The 17,779-nt window shown below is 44.0% G+C and overlaps 1 protein-coding gene across 1 annotated transcript in view; it reads left to right on the top strand.

Moving 5' to 3' along the window:
- Positions 1–17,779, top strand: part of fer1l4 (fer-1 like family member 4) — a 144,597-nt gene that overhangs the window by 36,261 nt on the left and 90,557 nt on the right. Inside the window, exon 2 of the mRNA XM_039734719.1 lies at positions 6,364–6,419. Within this exon, the coding sequence (XP_039590653.1) occupies positions 6,364–6,419 (56 nt within the window). The remainder of the gene's footprint in view (positions 1–6,363; positions 6,420–17,779) is intronic.

Genomic DNA, 17,779 nt, shown 5'->3' with positions numbered 1-17,779 from the left:
CAAAAAGTTAATATACAACACAAACCTTCCCTTGACCCCACACTGAAGATGAAATCAATGAGACACACAGGAAACTGAAACGCACATAAAAGTCCACAAGCTTAAATGGAAAATAGAAGAAGAATAAGTTGTAAACGATCTGGATCGCTGCTTTCTCCTGGCTCTTCAATGAATTGGTGATATAGCAGAATGAGATTTCTTTTTTTTGACCTCCTGTTTAAATAGTAAATGTCCCGGATGCAGATGATGCTATTGACAGGACAAATTATCATGAGGGACCATGGTACCACGGTGTTATCCTACCCCTTTGTTTCCAGGGGAACATATTTACATAGACGCACAAAGACCATGTAAACAGGACAACGCTATGAAAGACGCGACTTGGCACAATACATTTAAGACGACGTTAATCACCACTACAAACTTGGTGATAAAGGTATAACAGATAAACACAATAAAGTAGAATGAAATAACATAAATACATACAATAAAGATAAGTATAGGTAAAAGAATACTATTACAGTATGATCCGTACTCAGCAGCAAGTAATAAAGGTAGCAGCGAATTGTTTAGTTCACGGGACTAGTGAAACAAAATGCATAGTGCAGTATGTCGCGCAGAGTGTACAGTGAGTTTTAGTGATGTTGTGTTCATTAGTCTAATGGCATCCGAGAAGAAGCTGTTCCTCAGCCTGGTAGTGCCGGCCCATAAGCTACATAATCTCCTGCCTGACAGGATGGGGGCAAACAGTCCATATGTAGGATGAGTGACATCTCCCATAATGGAGGAGGCTTTACTTCTGCACCTGCTGGTGTAAATGTCCTCAGTACTGGGTAGGCTGCTGCCGATGATCTGCCGTGAAGACTTAACCACCCGCTGCCATGTTCTTCTGTCTGCAGCCGAGCAACTGCTCTAGCACACCGTAATACAGGAGAGGAGGATGCTCTCTACCACACACCTGTAAATGGAGGTCAGAATAGAGGGACACAGACCAGCCTGCTTCAGCTTCCTCAAGTAGTAGAGGCGTTGGTGGGCTTACTTTACCAGACAGACTGCATTGTTGCTCCAAGAGAGGTCATTTGTAATATGCACCCCCACAGGGTATTTGAAGCAGGTGACAATTTCAACCTCTTCTCCATTGATATAAAAGGGGAGAGGAGGGAGACTACCAGTCCTCTGAAAGTCCATAATCATTTCCTTATCTTTTTTTGATGTTGATGTTAAGGTTGTTGTACACCAGGCCTCCATGTTAGCCACTTCCATCATTATGAGTGACAAGTCCTGTCACTGCAGTGTCATCTGAAAATCTCACTGTGTAATTGTTCAGATAGTGAGATATGCAGTCGTAGGTCTGCAGAGTATGCAGTAGGGGGCTCAAAATGCATCCCTGGTGGGGGGGAGCCGATGTTGAGAATAATGATAGAAGATATAATCCTATGGATTCTGACTGACTGGGTCCTGTTTGTTGGAAAATGCAAAATCTGTCTGCAAACCACTGAGTGTAATCCAAGGAGTGACAGTTTATTCACCAGCATTTGGGGGAAAGATGGTGTTAAAGGCAGAACTAAAATCCAGGAAGAGTAATCTGACGGTGGTCATAAAAAAATCCATGGGCATCCATCGTAAAGAGTAGGGGATATCCTAATGTCCAGGCTGAACTTTTCTCCGTGGCCTGGTCATTCTGCCCACCTAATCATTCCCTGTTTCTAATTGGCTATCTCTCTAACTCCTTCACTACCTAACAGCTCATGTGAGGTGAGCATAGTGGCGCAAAAATGGCAGCCGTTGCATCATCCAGGTGGGTGCTGCACATTAGTGGTGGCTGAAGTGGCTTCCCACTCGCTGTAAAAAGTGCTTTGAATAGCGCTAGATAAATGTAAAGAATTAGTATTATTATTAGTAGATGTTGCGTGGATTTTGTTAAAAGGGGCTTTTCCACATGACAAGTGACCCCTGTACACTCAGATGCTTTTCGGAGTTTCAATGCTGGCTATTTAAAGTGTCGCACCTCTGGCATCACATGCTGTGCACTTCCAGTTACACAAGCGAATGCTACCTTCAATTTACCTCGGATGTTGGATGTTTGAGTTGGGAATTCCAGTAAAACATTCAGAAAGCCAACATGGGCACCTCCAGGAAAAACTTTGTTGTGGAATACAGACAACTACTGAGCAACACATTTTACACGTGTGTCCAATGAGTGCAGCAGCATGTCCACAGACAGAAGATGGACATTACTGTGTGTACGACTGATCTGCTGAGACACAAATACCATAAATACTCACGGATAAGTTCTCCTATGGATAACTCAGGACTTGATTTTACTGAATTATTTCCAGTATTTTATAATGTCGGTCGTATCAGTCGAATGCGGAAAACTCACGCTATTGGTCCAAGAGATTATGCTATCCTAGCGCCCACCTGAGAGAGTCACCTTGGGGCACACTGTTTTTTTTATTCTACGGGACCACACAGTAACATCTGAACTATTCCGAAGCGACATTTGCACTGATTTGCATTTTTTGTATCTCATACGCCTTTATTGTAAGAGCATCCCTTATCCACGATGGAGTGTTCGATCAGAAGAAAATATGAAGCTGGTTTTAAATGAAACATCGTTGAAGTAGTGAAAGAAATTGCTAGCTGTGCTGCTGCAACAAAATTCGATGTATCTGAGGGAGTGATGCGAGATTGGAGGAGGAAAGAAGAGTGTCTCATTTTTGAGCGGGCGTATTAGTCGGGGTCTGATTTTATGATCGATTTTCAAGACCCGACTTATACATAAGTATATACGGTAGACAGAAGTGCTAATAAACAGTGCAGTGCTACTACAGCTTTCAATACTGTTGATACGTGATGCAGCCATCTTGGATTTTAAGGTTGAGGTTGGTGAAGCTGTTCCAACTTTTTGAGTAGGAAATCCGATTTGTAACATCTTACTGGGAACTTGGAAATTCCAGCTTCCCAGGTCAAATGGAACACAGCAACAGTGACATCCATATCCAAAACAACACGGAAACCCATAAGACCCGTAAGACATAATTATTATTCAGAACCGTACTGTTGCACATGAAGCATTTGTATTAATGCCAAATTTCTCCCCATATCAACAAACACATAAATATATATGAATGTAATAATATGCTGAAGACTGCGGTGGGCTGGCACCCTGCCCGGGATTTGTTCCTGCCTTGCGCCCTGTGCTGGCTGGGATTGGCTCCAGCAGACCCCCGTGACCCTGTGTTAGGGTATAGCTGGTTGGACAATGACTGACTGACTGACTACAGTAATATGCTGAAGATAAGTTCAAAAGAAACACAGTTGAGATTCCCTAAACTATCTGGTACCTTAAATAAATGTTTCTTATGGGTCACAACCCAAATTGGGTCATGGGCCACACAATTGTGTAGTAAAATTAGCCGAGTTCATCCAAGTGTGAATTCCATGTTGAGTGACATGCCACCCACTATTTAATGTTCTATTTATTGTGGTAGTATTGGAAATAACGCTGAAGACTGATTTTGTTTCTTGTAGTTGACAGAGGAGTCACATCTCTTGTGTGATAAATGTTGGGGCACCCAGCTGGTCGTCCCAGGTTACTTCAAACTAAAATAGAACATTAAATTAAAGTGCTCAATGGCACAGAGGCAGTGAAAAAAACAGAAAAGAAAAAGTAGCCAAAATACGGGCTTTATGTTCCACTTCCTTTAGGTAGGCCAATTGCACAGGAGCGCCGTCCAATGCAGTGCTTTACTCACGGAGTGACGCCTCCTTCTGTCAGCCCTGTGACTTATACACAGGAGACCAAGAGGGGCGGAGTCAGGTGCCCTCAATGGGCGTCTCCTCAGTGCTGTTGAGGGAATAGAATAGGAAGTAATTAGTAACGGTGCCCCCTCCTGGCCTGGCGTCATATCACATACCTTAGAGGAGCCCTGGGGGTGATTCTCAGATGCACTTGTAGGACACAGGAAAATGTATGAAGTACCTCCATTTCCCATCTTACAGTGAAAACGAGAAGCCTGAAAGGAAAGGGAGAGAGGTGGGACTGACACAGACAAGCTCGTGAGGTGAAGCGTGAAGGTGCTAGATTGAAAGGTTCAAATGAAAAGGACAGCTGTGAGACAAGGATGTGACGATTTCCAGGGTGTTATGAAGGGTGAGTGAATTGGAACGGAGTATGTGATGCCGGGAGCATCGGCTTTAACTGGGCTTACCACTTCACCCGCGGAGCACCAAGACCGAAACAATCTGTCCGAACTGAAGGTAATGATCGCCGCAATGGCCACCGACATAAAGGAGCTCAAGAAAGATAAAAAGAAAGAAATAAATGATATAAGGAAAAGTGATATAAATGTAAGACAAGACAAACAGGAAGCTGCTGCAGGAGGAGCACAAATTCAAAAAAATGCATCTAAATTTGAGAATAAACTGAGCGCACGTGGCGCTCATTTGGAAGACGTTAAACAAACGTATGTACTGTATATATGAGTGAAAAGTAACAAGACTGATTTTATTATTCAAAATCAGATGACTCCACAGGCTCGGAATATTTTTATTTTTTGAAGTAGCATCCATCGCATTGAATACATTTTTATTTTACAACATTTCAAAAACAATTCAAAGACAAGTAACAGTCTGTTTTGTGACATCCCTTTTAGCGATGTGGCTGTGGGCGTTTTTCACTTCTTTCCGTGTAGTTGATTATGCAGTTGTTGTTTCGTTACCGCTCTTCCTAAGCTTTGTGCAGTATTCAATCACACACTTCTGCTGTACTCTCACAGGAACATCTTCTTCATCCGCCATGACAACACATCTAAGGTGCCTCCACTCACTATGACTGAACGCTGAAGAACATGGCCATCCAACTGCAGGTTCACACACGTCAATGTATGCCGTTCATAAATACCTGCAAAGCATTCCCAGGCCTACCTCCCTGAAAGAGAAACAGGGCCAGTCTTATTCCTTATCAGTCATATATCATATCATATATCAGTCATGTCAGTATCGTTCTCTATGGCAGCCTTGTATGCTAAATGTAGCGTCAGTGGCCATGAACAACTGCTCGGTGCCACATCGTGTGTTCACCATTGCAGGATATGTTGAGTCTAAATCAGTAACTTAGTCGCAAAGAAGAATCAGCTTTAAATTTTACGTGTCTTGATGGGTAAGAAGTCATTATTGTCACATTATTGTAAGGTGGATTAATTTATCTCCATCATCTGGTACTGTGAAGAATGAATTTGTTAGCCCACTGAGAACTCTAAGCACACCAAGAAATATGAAAAGGTTAAGAACAAGCAGTAGACGTTCAGCACACGGTCAGTAAGTAGTGTTAGCAGGTGCATTGTGGATTGTGTGCCACTTGTGTGCCAAGCTTGCTCCTCTCACCCATATAAAGTATAAATAGTGCATACATTTTTTAGGAGTAATTTTGCTTGCCTTGCTGTTTTAACACTATCTTGTGTAATATGATGATCTGCAAAATGATGTGTGATTTATGATTTCACCATATTGACAAAATAGCTAATCCGCCCAGCAAATCAGAAGAATAAAATTGTGAAACTGCAGCGCCGATTTTGAAATTCCCAGCATTTTTGTTGTACAGAAGCCAACGCTTCTCTTTTTCTACCGGCCACCTGGTCACACAAATTGCACCTCGTGAAACACTGAGCGCTGCTTGCCATCTGTAGCCGCACCGCTCCTCTTCAGGTTCAGTTTCTTTCCTTTGTAAGAAGAGTGCTGAAAACAAAGCAGGCCCCGAGTTCCTCAAATCCAGAATGTTTATTTGTTTTCACGATAGAAAGTGTGCAAGTCATCACGCCGCAATGAAGAGTGCTGCTGATCCCTGGCCTGCAGGACTGTCTTTAGCCCTCCAGGACTGGCATTGTCCGCAGTGAAGTTCTAGAGGGGACCTCTGTCAAGGTGATGAGAAGGAGATCATAACTAAGTTAATGAGTAAAACTCTGGACAAGAGGACTTGTGATGCTCCGGTTGTTTCTTAGGCAAGCAGATGATTATTTTGATCATTTTGTTGCTGAGCGGAGTTTTTGCTCGAGAGGGGCTGAACTGTGGATTATGTGCTGCGAGATTCACCAGCCCTGGACTGCTAGTGGAGGCTTATTGTTCCATTAGCCTACAGTACACTGGGGGATTTTGTTTTTTAGTATACGGTGACAAGACGAAGCAAAGACCACCAGAGAAATCAGGTGAGCGGCAGGCTAATGATCAGATGTTTTATTTTTTGCAGTTCATTGTTCTCTCAGAAAATCTTGTTTCTTTTCTATCGACTTGAGCAAACACTGAGTTGCAAGCTTTCACGTCTCCTCTCTCGCATTCTGATGGCTCTTTATCTTCTAATTTCAGGGTTCACCCACAAAACCAAGATGCTGGCATGTGAATACGAGGCCGTCTTCAATGAGGTGAGTGTCCCTGCAGTTGAATTCATTTCATTGTGTTCTTCTACAGTGCATTTCTACGTAGAGGCACACCATACAGAATGTCAGGTTATATAGCGCCCTGTTGTGCGGAGTACAAGTCACAGGAGGTTCTGCTCAAGCTTTATAACACACTGGTGAGGCCTCATCTGGAGTACTGGGTGTAGTTTTGGTCTCCAGGCTACAAAAAGGACATAGCAGCACAAGAAAAAGGTCCAGAGAATAGCAACAGGGCTGAGTCCAGGGCTACAGGGGTTGAGTTATGAGGAAAGATTAAAAGAGCTGAGCCTTTACAGAGATGAAGAGGAGACCTTCCTGAAGTGTTAAAATCATGAAGGGAATTAGTCTAGTGGATCGAGACTTGTATTTTAAAATGAGTTCATCAAGAACACGGGGACACAGTTGGAAACTTGTTAAGGGTAAACTTCACACAAACATTGTGAAGTTTTTCTTTACACAGAGAACTACAGACACTTGGATTAAGCGACCAAGTAGTGTGGTAGACAGCAAGACGTTAGGGACTTTCAAAACTCGAAAGAAGATACTGTGTATGTACTGTGCCCCACCATGCTGGCACTGCCGCCTCAACCCGGCACAGAGAGGCGTTGGGCACAAGTTCAAGGCACACGCGTTGGTTTTGATTTTCTTTTTACCACGTGGGACACGCCTTCCCCCATTTCCCACAATTACAGAATAGTTCCCAGCACAAACACAATTCTCTTTCTTCTCCTCCACTCCTCTGGTCAAAATTCGTCCTCCTCTTCCTCCCGAGTAGTGGTTGCTGGCTCCTTTTATGAGGCACCCGGAAGTGCTCCAGATGCTTGATGACTCATTTCCGGGTGTGGCAGAAGAACTGTCCAAAAGGACTCAGCAGATCCTGCTGCAGCACCCTCTGGTGGCACCTGCAAATCCCAACAGGGCTGCACCAAACTCCAACTCCCATGGAGCCCTGCTGGAGTCCGAGGCACCGGCACCCTTGTGGGGGGCTGCCATCTAGTGTCCCGGGGGAGGTAACGCTCTGGCCACGCTTGCTCCCCCTGGTCCTCCCAACATGGAGGGCCCAACCTGGGCCCACCTGGCTGCACCATACGGTATAATTCTGTATTTCTTAATTACCAAACCTGCTCATTTCTCGTTCATAGACCAGAGTTCAGCAGCAATGGACGCAAGGTAGCAACCGACCCTGTATGAGAGACCAGTCGATTGCAGGCCATTCTTAACCTCATCTTAACATCATCTTATCATGTTGTTCACAGCTGCTCATTTGACCGCCAGTCATGTACTGTGACTTCCCCAGTGGCTCAGGTTAACTCCACACTGCTGCTTTTTCATTTAAAAATGGCATTTTCAAATGAAAGTTATCTGTACATCACATCAGTTTTGTAAAGTAACTCCATCCACACTAAAACAGCCGAAATTGTGTATGACGTAGATGTTCGCTGGCACTGGCCATGTGCACATTGTCGGAAAAATCCTTGGGAAGCCATGGGATTTAACGCAAAACTGTAAATTATTTGCCTTTTACACATGCATGAAGCATTCACCCCATTCTACACTTCAAATATGAATTCTGTCCATTACAACGATGATATGGAGTTGTCATCTACCAGCTGGAGGAGGCAGTGGTAAGCTGTGAGACCGACCTGCTATCAGCAGCAAATCTGAAACAAGCAGATGTTTTATATCACTAGAATTAACGCTTCACTCTTTCCTGGGCCATACCGCTGCCAGTCACCACGCATTTGGTAATGTAGATGATGCAGATAGCCGGTCCCTCTGACCCCTTCCTGCAATATTGATAGATTAAATTATATAATTAAAATAATATCAACAAAATGACACAGAGCAACAGACAGAGTGGAAAACAAAGGTGTTAAATCGATTATATCACAACACACAAACATAAATGGCAGCAAACAGACCAACACATACACTACACAAAACATCCATCCATCCATTTTCCAACCCGCTATATCCTAAGTACAAGGTCACGGGGTCTGCTGGAGCCAATCCCAGCCAACACAGGGCGCAAGACAGGAAACAAACTCCGGGCAGGGTGCCAACCCACCGCAGGGCACACACACACACACACACACACACACTAGGGACAATTTAGGATCGCCAATGCACCTGACCTGCATGTCTTTGGACTGTGAGAGGAAACCCATGCAGACACGGGGAGAACATGCAAACTCCATGCAGGGAGGACCTGGGAAGTGAACCTTGGTCTCCTAACTGCGTGGCAGCAGCGCTACCCACTACGCCACCATGCCGCCCCGTACACAAAACAGCAATGGAAAAATTCATTGACCCAGGCAATGCACAAAGTCCACAGTTCTGTCACTTCAGTAATGAAACTGTAGTCCTCTTTTCTCAGAGTCTTCCAAACGCGTTATCCCAGGTAAAGAAAGATTGCTTTCAGCTCACCCAATCTAAACCCTCTTGCCTGTCCAGTCCGCTTCTTCCTAGAGCTCGATAGTCTTCGAGGTGGCCTCCTCCAAACTGGAAAAGGCTTCCACCTTTAAGTGAGGTGTTCTCCTCTCAGGCCGTGGATAGACAATGTTTGTATTCGCCACCACAAAGATTCTGCTCAGTCTCGTTCTTCCTTCTCCTGCCTTTTCGTGCTCCCTTTCAACTATAAATTAGCGTCCATTTACCATACTGGAAATTACTGGAACATACCATACCCCACAAAGGTCCTCCTTATGGCCGTCTGCCCAATGTACCTGGTTTTCCCCTCCAATTTACTACAGTTGCTTGGGGGGACGGGGTTTACATCGAGGATGACACAGAAGGACAACATGATGGGGCAGTGCTACATCACGACTTTGTATAATGAAGATAATCCCAAAGAGCTTTGTGAAACAGCACTATGCCATATTAACTAATTAATATATTAATATATACTGCTCAAATAAATTAAAGGAACACTTTTTAATGAGAGTATAGCATTAAGTCAATGAAGCTTCTGGGCTACTGATCTGTCAGTTAAGTAGCAGAGGGCTTGTTCGTCAGTTTCAGCTGCTTTGGTGCACTAGAGGGGCAACAATGAGACGAGCCCCAAAACAAGAATGAATGGTTTAACAGGTGGAGGAAGGCCACTGACATTTTCCCTCCTCATCTGTTTTTTCACTAGTTTTGCATTTGGCTATGGTCATTGTCACTACTGGTAGCATGAGGCCATACAGACATGGCACAGGTTGTCCAACTTCTCCAGGATGGCACATCAATACGTGCCATTGCCAGAAGGTTTGCTGTGTGTCCCCACACAATCTCAAGGGCATGGAGGAGATTCCAGGAGAAAGGCAGTTACTCTAGGAGAGCTGGACAGGGCTCCTCATAGAAGGTCCTCAACCCATCAGCAGGACCGAAGGAACAGAATGAGCACTGACAGAGCATACAAAATGACCTCCAGCAGGCAGGCCACTGGTGTGAATGTCTCTGACCAAACAATCAGAAACAGACTTCATGAGGGTGGCCTGAGGGCCCGACGTCCTCTAGTGGGCCCTGTGCTCACTACCTGGCACTATGAAGCTCAATTGGCATTTACCATAGAATACCAGAATTGGCAGGTCCACCACTGGCACCCTGTGCTTTTCACAGATGTCAGCAGGTTCACTCTGAGCACATGAGACAGACATGGAAGGGTCTGGAGAAGCCGTGGAGAAAGTTATGCTGCCTGTAACATTGTTCAGCATGACAGGTTTGGTGGTGGGTCAGTGATGGTCTGGGGAGGCATATCCATGGAGGGACGCACATACCTCGACAGGCTAGACAACGGCACCTTGACTGCCATTAGGTATCGGGATGAACCCTTTGTCAGGCCCTATGCTGGTGCAGTGATGGGTTCCTCCTGGTTCATGACAGTGCCCGGCTTCATGTGGTGAGAGTATGCAGGCAGTTCCTGGAGGATGAAGGAATTGATACCATTGACTGGCCCCCACGCTCAGTCACCTGACCTAAATCCAATAGAACACCTCTGGGTAGGAAGATATGTTTCAGTCCATCCGACACCATCAGGTTGCACCTCAGACTGCCCAGGAGCTCAGTGATGCCCTGGTCCAGATCTGGGAGGAGATCCCCTGGGACACCATCCGTCATCTCATTAGGAGCATCTCATTGGGGTTGTTTTCTATGCCTTAACCACTGGTTGAATACTGGTTGAATACTAAAGGCTGCCAATAAATGACAAGTGCCATGTTGTGTATGCCCTTTGAGAGCACCATAATCCCAATTCCCACTACATCTGCTGTTTATTTATGTGTCCTATCATCATGGCAAGAGTCACCCTTTATCATACACACTACCACACTGACATGAGGAGAAGGTGCCCACGTCACTCTTACAGAGCCTGGGCCAGCCATCAATGCCCATATACTCTGATGCAGTGTTCATATACCTATGAGCCCATATCGAATGCTGCTCTGGGTTCTCTACCATAACATTCTGCTTAATCCAGCTGAGGGGGCTGGAGCCTGACCTGGAAGCGTAATGTGCAGGGCAGGAACCAACACAGGATGGAGTCAGTCTCATACAATCAGACAGATTCACTTGAATAATCCTGGCCTGCACAACTCTGGGGAGGAGTAACGAGAAGAAGATGTATACAGACATGGAGAGAACGTGCCAGCTCCACATAGCAAGTGACTAAGGGTGGGATTCTTGAGGCCACTGCACGCCAGTGCTGTCCAGTATTATGGATATTCATACAGAGCATTGTGAAAGTGGAGGTGCACAATGTAAATGTAAATTCATTCAGTCATTAATTTTCCAACGCTTATCCAAAACCGGGCCCCGTGACCAACAATCTTAGCAGTGAGGCCTGTACATCAGTTTTCCTCAGCCACACTTGCCGCCTCCCAAGGTGTTCCCAGGCCGTGTGGGAGATATAATCCACGCAGCGATCCCTGGGTCTTCCCCGGAGTCTCCCCCCAGCTGGTCATAAATGTAAATTAAAAAAAAACAAAAGATAGACGTTACTGAATAAGCTCACTCCCCGTTGATCAAATTAGTGTCTAATTGTACCACAGACTTGCTTTATATAGCCACAACACATACGCAACATCCACAAATATGCTAACAAAAACCTTGAGAAGCAAACACGTCGCCAACCTGAAGAACTGGTTCTTTAAGCACACAGAAAGGAGCTTTATTGTTCTTTGTTTCTGACGCACCCAGAGGTGGGTTTCTGTGGGCTGGAAGGGAGGCGCACCCATATGAGCTCAGTAGGCACGTCAGGCACATGAAGGGATTAGCCGGGGGTCAAAGCAAACACTTTCTCGTACATCCTTATACTGTATATATCATCTGGTGTTTCCCTTACCAGAAGATCCTGACTTTTCTGAGTTTGTATGCAGAAAGGTTGAGGAGAGGTCAGACTTTTCTGTCTTTTTAGTACTCGGGTGTCCTCAGGCCACCAACAATCCGTCATTTGCTCACCTCAGTTCACTGTTAAAAATGACCCGCTGTCGTCTGCAATGATTTCACTGTCACAACGAAAGAAGCGTTTAGTCAACTTAAAAACTCCACTTGCGCTCCTCTAACAGTTCTGCTCGATTCAGTGGAACCCGTGATGATTCTTTTGGTTTCCAGAGGGACAAAGTAAGTTCATATTAGTCCTGATTATCATTATTTTGGCATCCCAGTGTACATTTAATAGTAGCAGTCATCCCTACTGACGTTAAGATGGAGTCAAGTCAAGTCTATTTAGGACAGTTGGCATTCATATTGGCATGTGTATGTAGAATACTGATAATAACACGGTATAAAATAAATAACTAAATAAATGAATACATAAAAAGTATCCACAGAATGTGACATTCAGTGCCTATGAAACATATTCACCGCCATCATGTTTCATCTTTATACAACATTGAATCACAATAGACTTCATTTGGCTTCTTCAACAGAACAAAGATTCCTTAATGTCAAAGTAAACACAAGTAATCTAAAATTAATTACAAATATAAAACACAACGTAACTGGCATCAAGTGTTCAAAGTCAGCGTTTAGTAGAAGCCCCTTTGGCAGCCATGGCAGCCTTGTGGTGCGCAGGTCTTTGTCAGCCTTCCCAGTTCGGACACTGACATTTCTCTGCCCATTCTTCTCTGCAGAGCTTCTCAGGCTCCGTCAGAATTGCATGGAGGTCTTCAGGACTCTGATGTGGCCACTCCAGGACATTCACATTGTTATTTGTAAGCCATTCTTGTGTTGCTTTGGGTTTACGCTTGGGGTCGTTGTCTTGCTGGAATGCAAATCTTTTTCCTGAGGCAGACTCCATCGATTTTTCCTTCAGTGTTTCTCTCTATTTTGCAGCATTCGTTTTACCCTCACAAGTCTTCTAGAGCTTGATCTCCATGTTTCCATCACAGTGCTTCACAGTGTGTTTTGATATCGTACAATGTTCAAACATGGTGTTTAGTCTGATGGTCAAAAAGCTTAATTTAGGTCTCATCAGACCATAGAACCTTCTTCTAGTTAATTTCAGAGTCTCCCGTGTGCCATCTGGTGAACTCTAGCCAAGGTGTCATGAGTGTTTTTCCTCTTTGCCACTGTCACATAAAGCTGCCACAGTCGTTATCCGCACAGTCTCTCCAGTCTAAGCCCATCGTAGCTTGTATCTCCTTCAGAGTTTCTTGGTGGTCTCCTTCAACAGTCTTCTTGCATGATCACTCAAAGTCTGTGGATGGCCTTGTTCTAGCAGATTTGCAGCTCTGTCATACTCTTTCCATTTCTTTTTCCATGACTGATTTCACTGAACTCCAAGGGACATTCAGTGATTTGGGAATTTTCTTGTCTCCATCCCCTGACTTGTGCCTTTCCATAATGGAGCGTTCTTTTGTATTCCTTGTTGTAGGTTAGTCCACCATACTGACTCACCACAAGCTGGATCTTGAGATCAGGTGCATTTAGGCAGTGATCAGGAGATCTCCACTGAACCAATTCTGTGACTTCTAAACCAATTGGCTGCACCATTTAGATATTTCATATTAAATGGGTGGTACGATGGCATAGTGGGTAGTGCTGCTGCCTCTCAGTTAGGAGACCTGGGTTCGCTTCCCGGGTCCTACCTGCATGGATATTGCATGTTCTCCACGTGTCTGCGTAGGTTTCCTCCCACAGTCCAAAGACATGTAGGTTAGGTGCATTGGCGATCCTAAGTTGTCCTTGGTGTGTGCGGGTCCTGCGGTTGGCTTGCACCCTGCCCAGGGCTTGTTCCTGCCTTGCACCCTTTGTTGGCTGGGATTGACTCCAGTAGACCCTCATGACAATGACTGACATTTTATTTATTTATAGGCGCCTTTCTAAACACTCAAGGACACCAAACAATCAATAAAACACACATTATAAACAGAACTAAAATACAAAATGTAAAATCAAACAGAGCAAATGTGATCAAAGAGAAAAAGCCATCTTAAACAAGTTTAGATTGACCCTGTAGTCATATAGCGGATTGGATAATGGATGGATGGTGAATACTTATGCCATCAATTATTTTGTGTTTCATATTTAATTTAGATCACTTTATAGAGCTCTGTTTTCACTTTGACTTTTAAGAGTTTTTTCTGTTGATTAGTGTCAAAATAAATTCAAACATGAGTGTCAGTAGCAGAAGCGGCCTTAGGGGTGTGCGGGGCCTCGGGCTGACCAACCCCACGCAGGGCCGGTTACGTCAAACGCTGTTACTGGTATGTGTGGACTGTATAAACTCACTCACTCGCTGCACCTTAACTCGTGAACGAGAGAACAATTGAAGTCAACTTTGTCTGATATTTAAAATAAAGTGTTCCTTAGGTCTTGATGAGTTTGAGTCCGGATATTTGAAAAGACAGATTGCGATTCAGATTGTGGATCGTGATTTTGTGTTAGAAGGATCGTGATATGATTTTTTTGGAAAGATCGCCCACCCCTAATTTAACTAAGCAAGTTTTCAAATTTATGTAGGATTCACGAACCCTTTGGTGCGCTACTTGGAAAGGGGCTGTGAGCTACCGGTAGCTCGCGAGCGACGTGTTGGAGACCCCTGTACAACTAGAGAGTGTGCCCTGCAGTCGCCTGGCGCCCGATTTAATGGTGGGTCTCGCTTGACGGACTCACGTTGTTCTAAAGATGGATTAGGCTTCTTCAGTTAAAGAATGACTGGATGTACGTACAGCACAGAGCTGGTCGGCTTTTATCCAGCACCTAACTACTGCACCATTTCTGTGATATTACAGGACACAGAAGAAGTTTATACTGGTGCGCACAAACTATAGCAGGGGGGTGAGAGGTGAAACATATAAATGAATGTCAGAGAAACAAACATGCATTTATAATATAACTGTTTTGAACATATAAGTGGCCTTTGAAAAATTCTGTCAATAATTTCAGAAGAGTCAGTTTGGAAATCTTTGAGAAAATTCTGTCAAGTTGACAATATCAACTGTCTGTCTCTACTGTATGTACAATATGATAAAATGTAGTAATTTACCTTCTGTTAGTGATGAGTTATGACAGATTTGTAATTAGTGCTAAGACAATGCTAAACATGAAGGCACTGCTAACAGTGCAGGGTTCTCTAAATATCAAGACTCATGTGACTACGAAAACGGCTTTAAACATAATGGAATGCTCATCGGTCATTCATATTTTATCACATGAATATGAAAAACAAAGAGGAGGATGCCATTATTTCAAAAGCAAAAAAGCAGCATACCACGCTTCAGACCCGAAAACAACAAAGGCTCAAGTTGCTTCCTCATTGCTTCCTCGTCCCCAGCGCGTCACTTCATATCCGGGTAGTGCGCAGATCCCGTTGTTCTTCCTTGTTATGCTCTTTTGATCTTCTGTAGGAGGTCATTGCTGCTCACACACTATTGCTGCGGTCGCAGGATTGCGTTGTAGATATTTTTTAGCAATCAGCCACTCATTCATTGTGATATTACTTTTTGATTTGTATTTTTCTTCCTTTTCTGCATTTTGCATTGTCCTGCCAATTCAAGTATTCATGTGTGCTCTAGGGCGGCACGGTGGCGCAGTGGGTAGTGCTGCTGCCTCTCAGTAAGGAGACCTGGGTCCTCCCTGCGTGGAGTTTGCATGTTCTCCTTGTGTCTGCGTGCGTTTCCTCCCAAAGACATGCAGGTGAGGTGCATTGGCCTTGGTGTGTGTGCACCCTGCGGTGGGCTGGCATCCTGCCCAGGGTTTGTTTCCTGCCTTGCACGCTGGGATTGGCTCCAGTAGACCCCCATGACCCTGTAGTTAGGATACAGGGGGTTGGATAATGGATGGATGTGTACTCTACCCAGTACCCTGCAGTCAGTTTGTTCAGCTTAAAACTTTCACATCCCACCACTATTACTTTAGTTGTGCCCAGGGCTCTGTCCAGCGACCCCTCCTCTTCATTATTTACCTCCTTCCCCTTGGTAATATCTTTCATAAATATATCACCTTAGTTTCCACTGTTATGCTGATGACACCCAGCTCTACCTCACTAGCAAACCTACTGTTTCCTTTCCACCTTCCTTGCTTATTGACTGCATAACATAAATCAAATCCTGGTTTTCTTCAAATTTTCTTAAATTAAACAACAAGTGACAAAACTGAGGTTCTCCTCATTGGTACAAAATCAACATTATCCAAAACTGATCATTTTTCTTTTGTTGTTGATAATTCCTCTGTCTCCCCTTCCCCACAGGTTAAGAGACTAAGTGTCATCCTTGACAGTATTTTATCTTTTCAGTCCCACATCAATAACATCTCCTGGTCTGCGTATTTCCTCCTGCGTGACATGAATCGTATTCGGCCCTCCCTCACTCCCCACACCACCGCTATCCTCGCTCATAGCCTTGTCACTTATCATCTCGATTGTAATTCCCTGTTCTTTGGTCTTTCTGCAAACCTCTTTATAAGCTTCAACGGCTACAGAATTCAGCTGCCTGCATCATTACTAGGGGTCTTGTTCAAAAAGCGAATGCCAAAACCTCCTCTATTCACCATATCACTCCCGTCTTGCAGCAGCTTCATTGGCTTCCAGCTCAGTTCTGAATTCAATTCAAAATTCTTCTGTTAACTTTTAAAACTATCCACAACTTTGCCTCTCCGTATCTGTCTGACCTCCTCCATGTTGCCTTTCCCTCCCGCACCCTTAGATCCTCTTCTTCCATCCACTCGACTGTCCCCTTCGTCCGTCTTACCACCAACTGAATGCTCTGCTCCTCAGCTCTGGAACGCACTACCATTAAACATAAAATTCATCTGTTTATGACGGCTTTTTCTCTTTGATCACATTTACTCTGTTTGATTTTACATTTTGTATTTCAGTTTTCTTTATAATCTGTGTTTTATCTATTGTTCAGTGTCCTTGAGTGTTTAGAAAGAATATGAATAAATAAAATGTCAGTCAGTCAGTCATTGTCCAACCCACTATATCCTAACACAGGGTCATGGGGGTCTGCTGGAGCCAATCCCAGCCAACACAGGGCAGGAAACAAATCCCGGGCAGGGAGCCAGCCCACCACAGGGCACACACACACACACACACACACACACACACACGCACACACACACGCACACACACGCACACACACACACACATTAGGGACAATAAGGATCGCCAATCCACCTAACCTGCATTTCTTTGGACTGTGGGAGGAAACCCACACAGACACGGGGAGAACATGCAAACTCCACGCAGGGGGGGTGCGTGAAGCGAACCCGGGTCTCCTAACTACGAGGCAGCAGCGCCACCGTACTGTCCTAAATAAAATGTATTATTATTATTATTTACCCTCATATATCTGTAGTATTAGGGCAGGGCTCCTCAATCACGATCCTGGAGGGCCACAGTGGCTACAGGTCGTTTTCTAATTAGAATTCAGTCCTTGCAGGTAATGAAACTTTGTATTTAACAATATTTTAACAATATGCTTTCTTAGTGCTTTCATTCATCAAAGACAAGTTTTAGTTACATTGTAGATCAGAGGTCCTCAGTGGCTGCAGGTTTTCACTTCTACTAATTTCTTAATTAGAACCTATTTATTTATTATGAAAGCAATTCATTTTTTGAACCTAATTTTAGTTATCAATTCAGAACCCTTATCGTCTATTTTAGTTTTTAGCATGTGCATTTAACTTTTAATTGTTGCCTGGTGTTCTTAACTAGACAATAGTTAATAAGGAAATTTAGATAACAAATAAACCAGCAGCTCTCAAGCTAATGTGCTTCCTTTTAAATTTATGCATATGTCTCATAAAGTATCTGTGTTAAAAAATGTTTAGAAAGAAATAAGAGGGGAATTAGATAGATAGATAAGTGTGAAAGGCACTATATAATGGATAAATAGATAGATAGATAGATAGATACTTTA

Source organism: Polypterus senegalus, chromosome 14, assembly GCF_016835505.1.
Source record: "Polypterus senegalus isolate Bchr_013 chromosome 14, ASM1683550v1, whole genome shotgun sequence".
Lineage (NCBI taxonomy): Eukaryota > Metazoa > Chordata > Cladistia > Polypteriformes > Polypteridae > Polypterus > Polypterus senegalus.
Note: the sequence above shows the minus strand (reverse complement) of the source record. Positions and strands in the feature narration are given on the sequence as shown.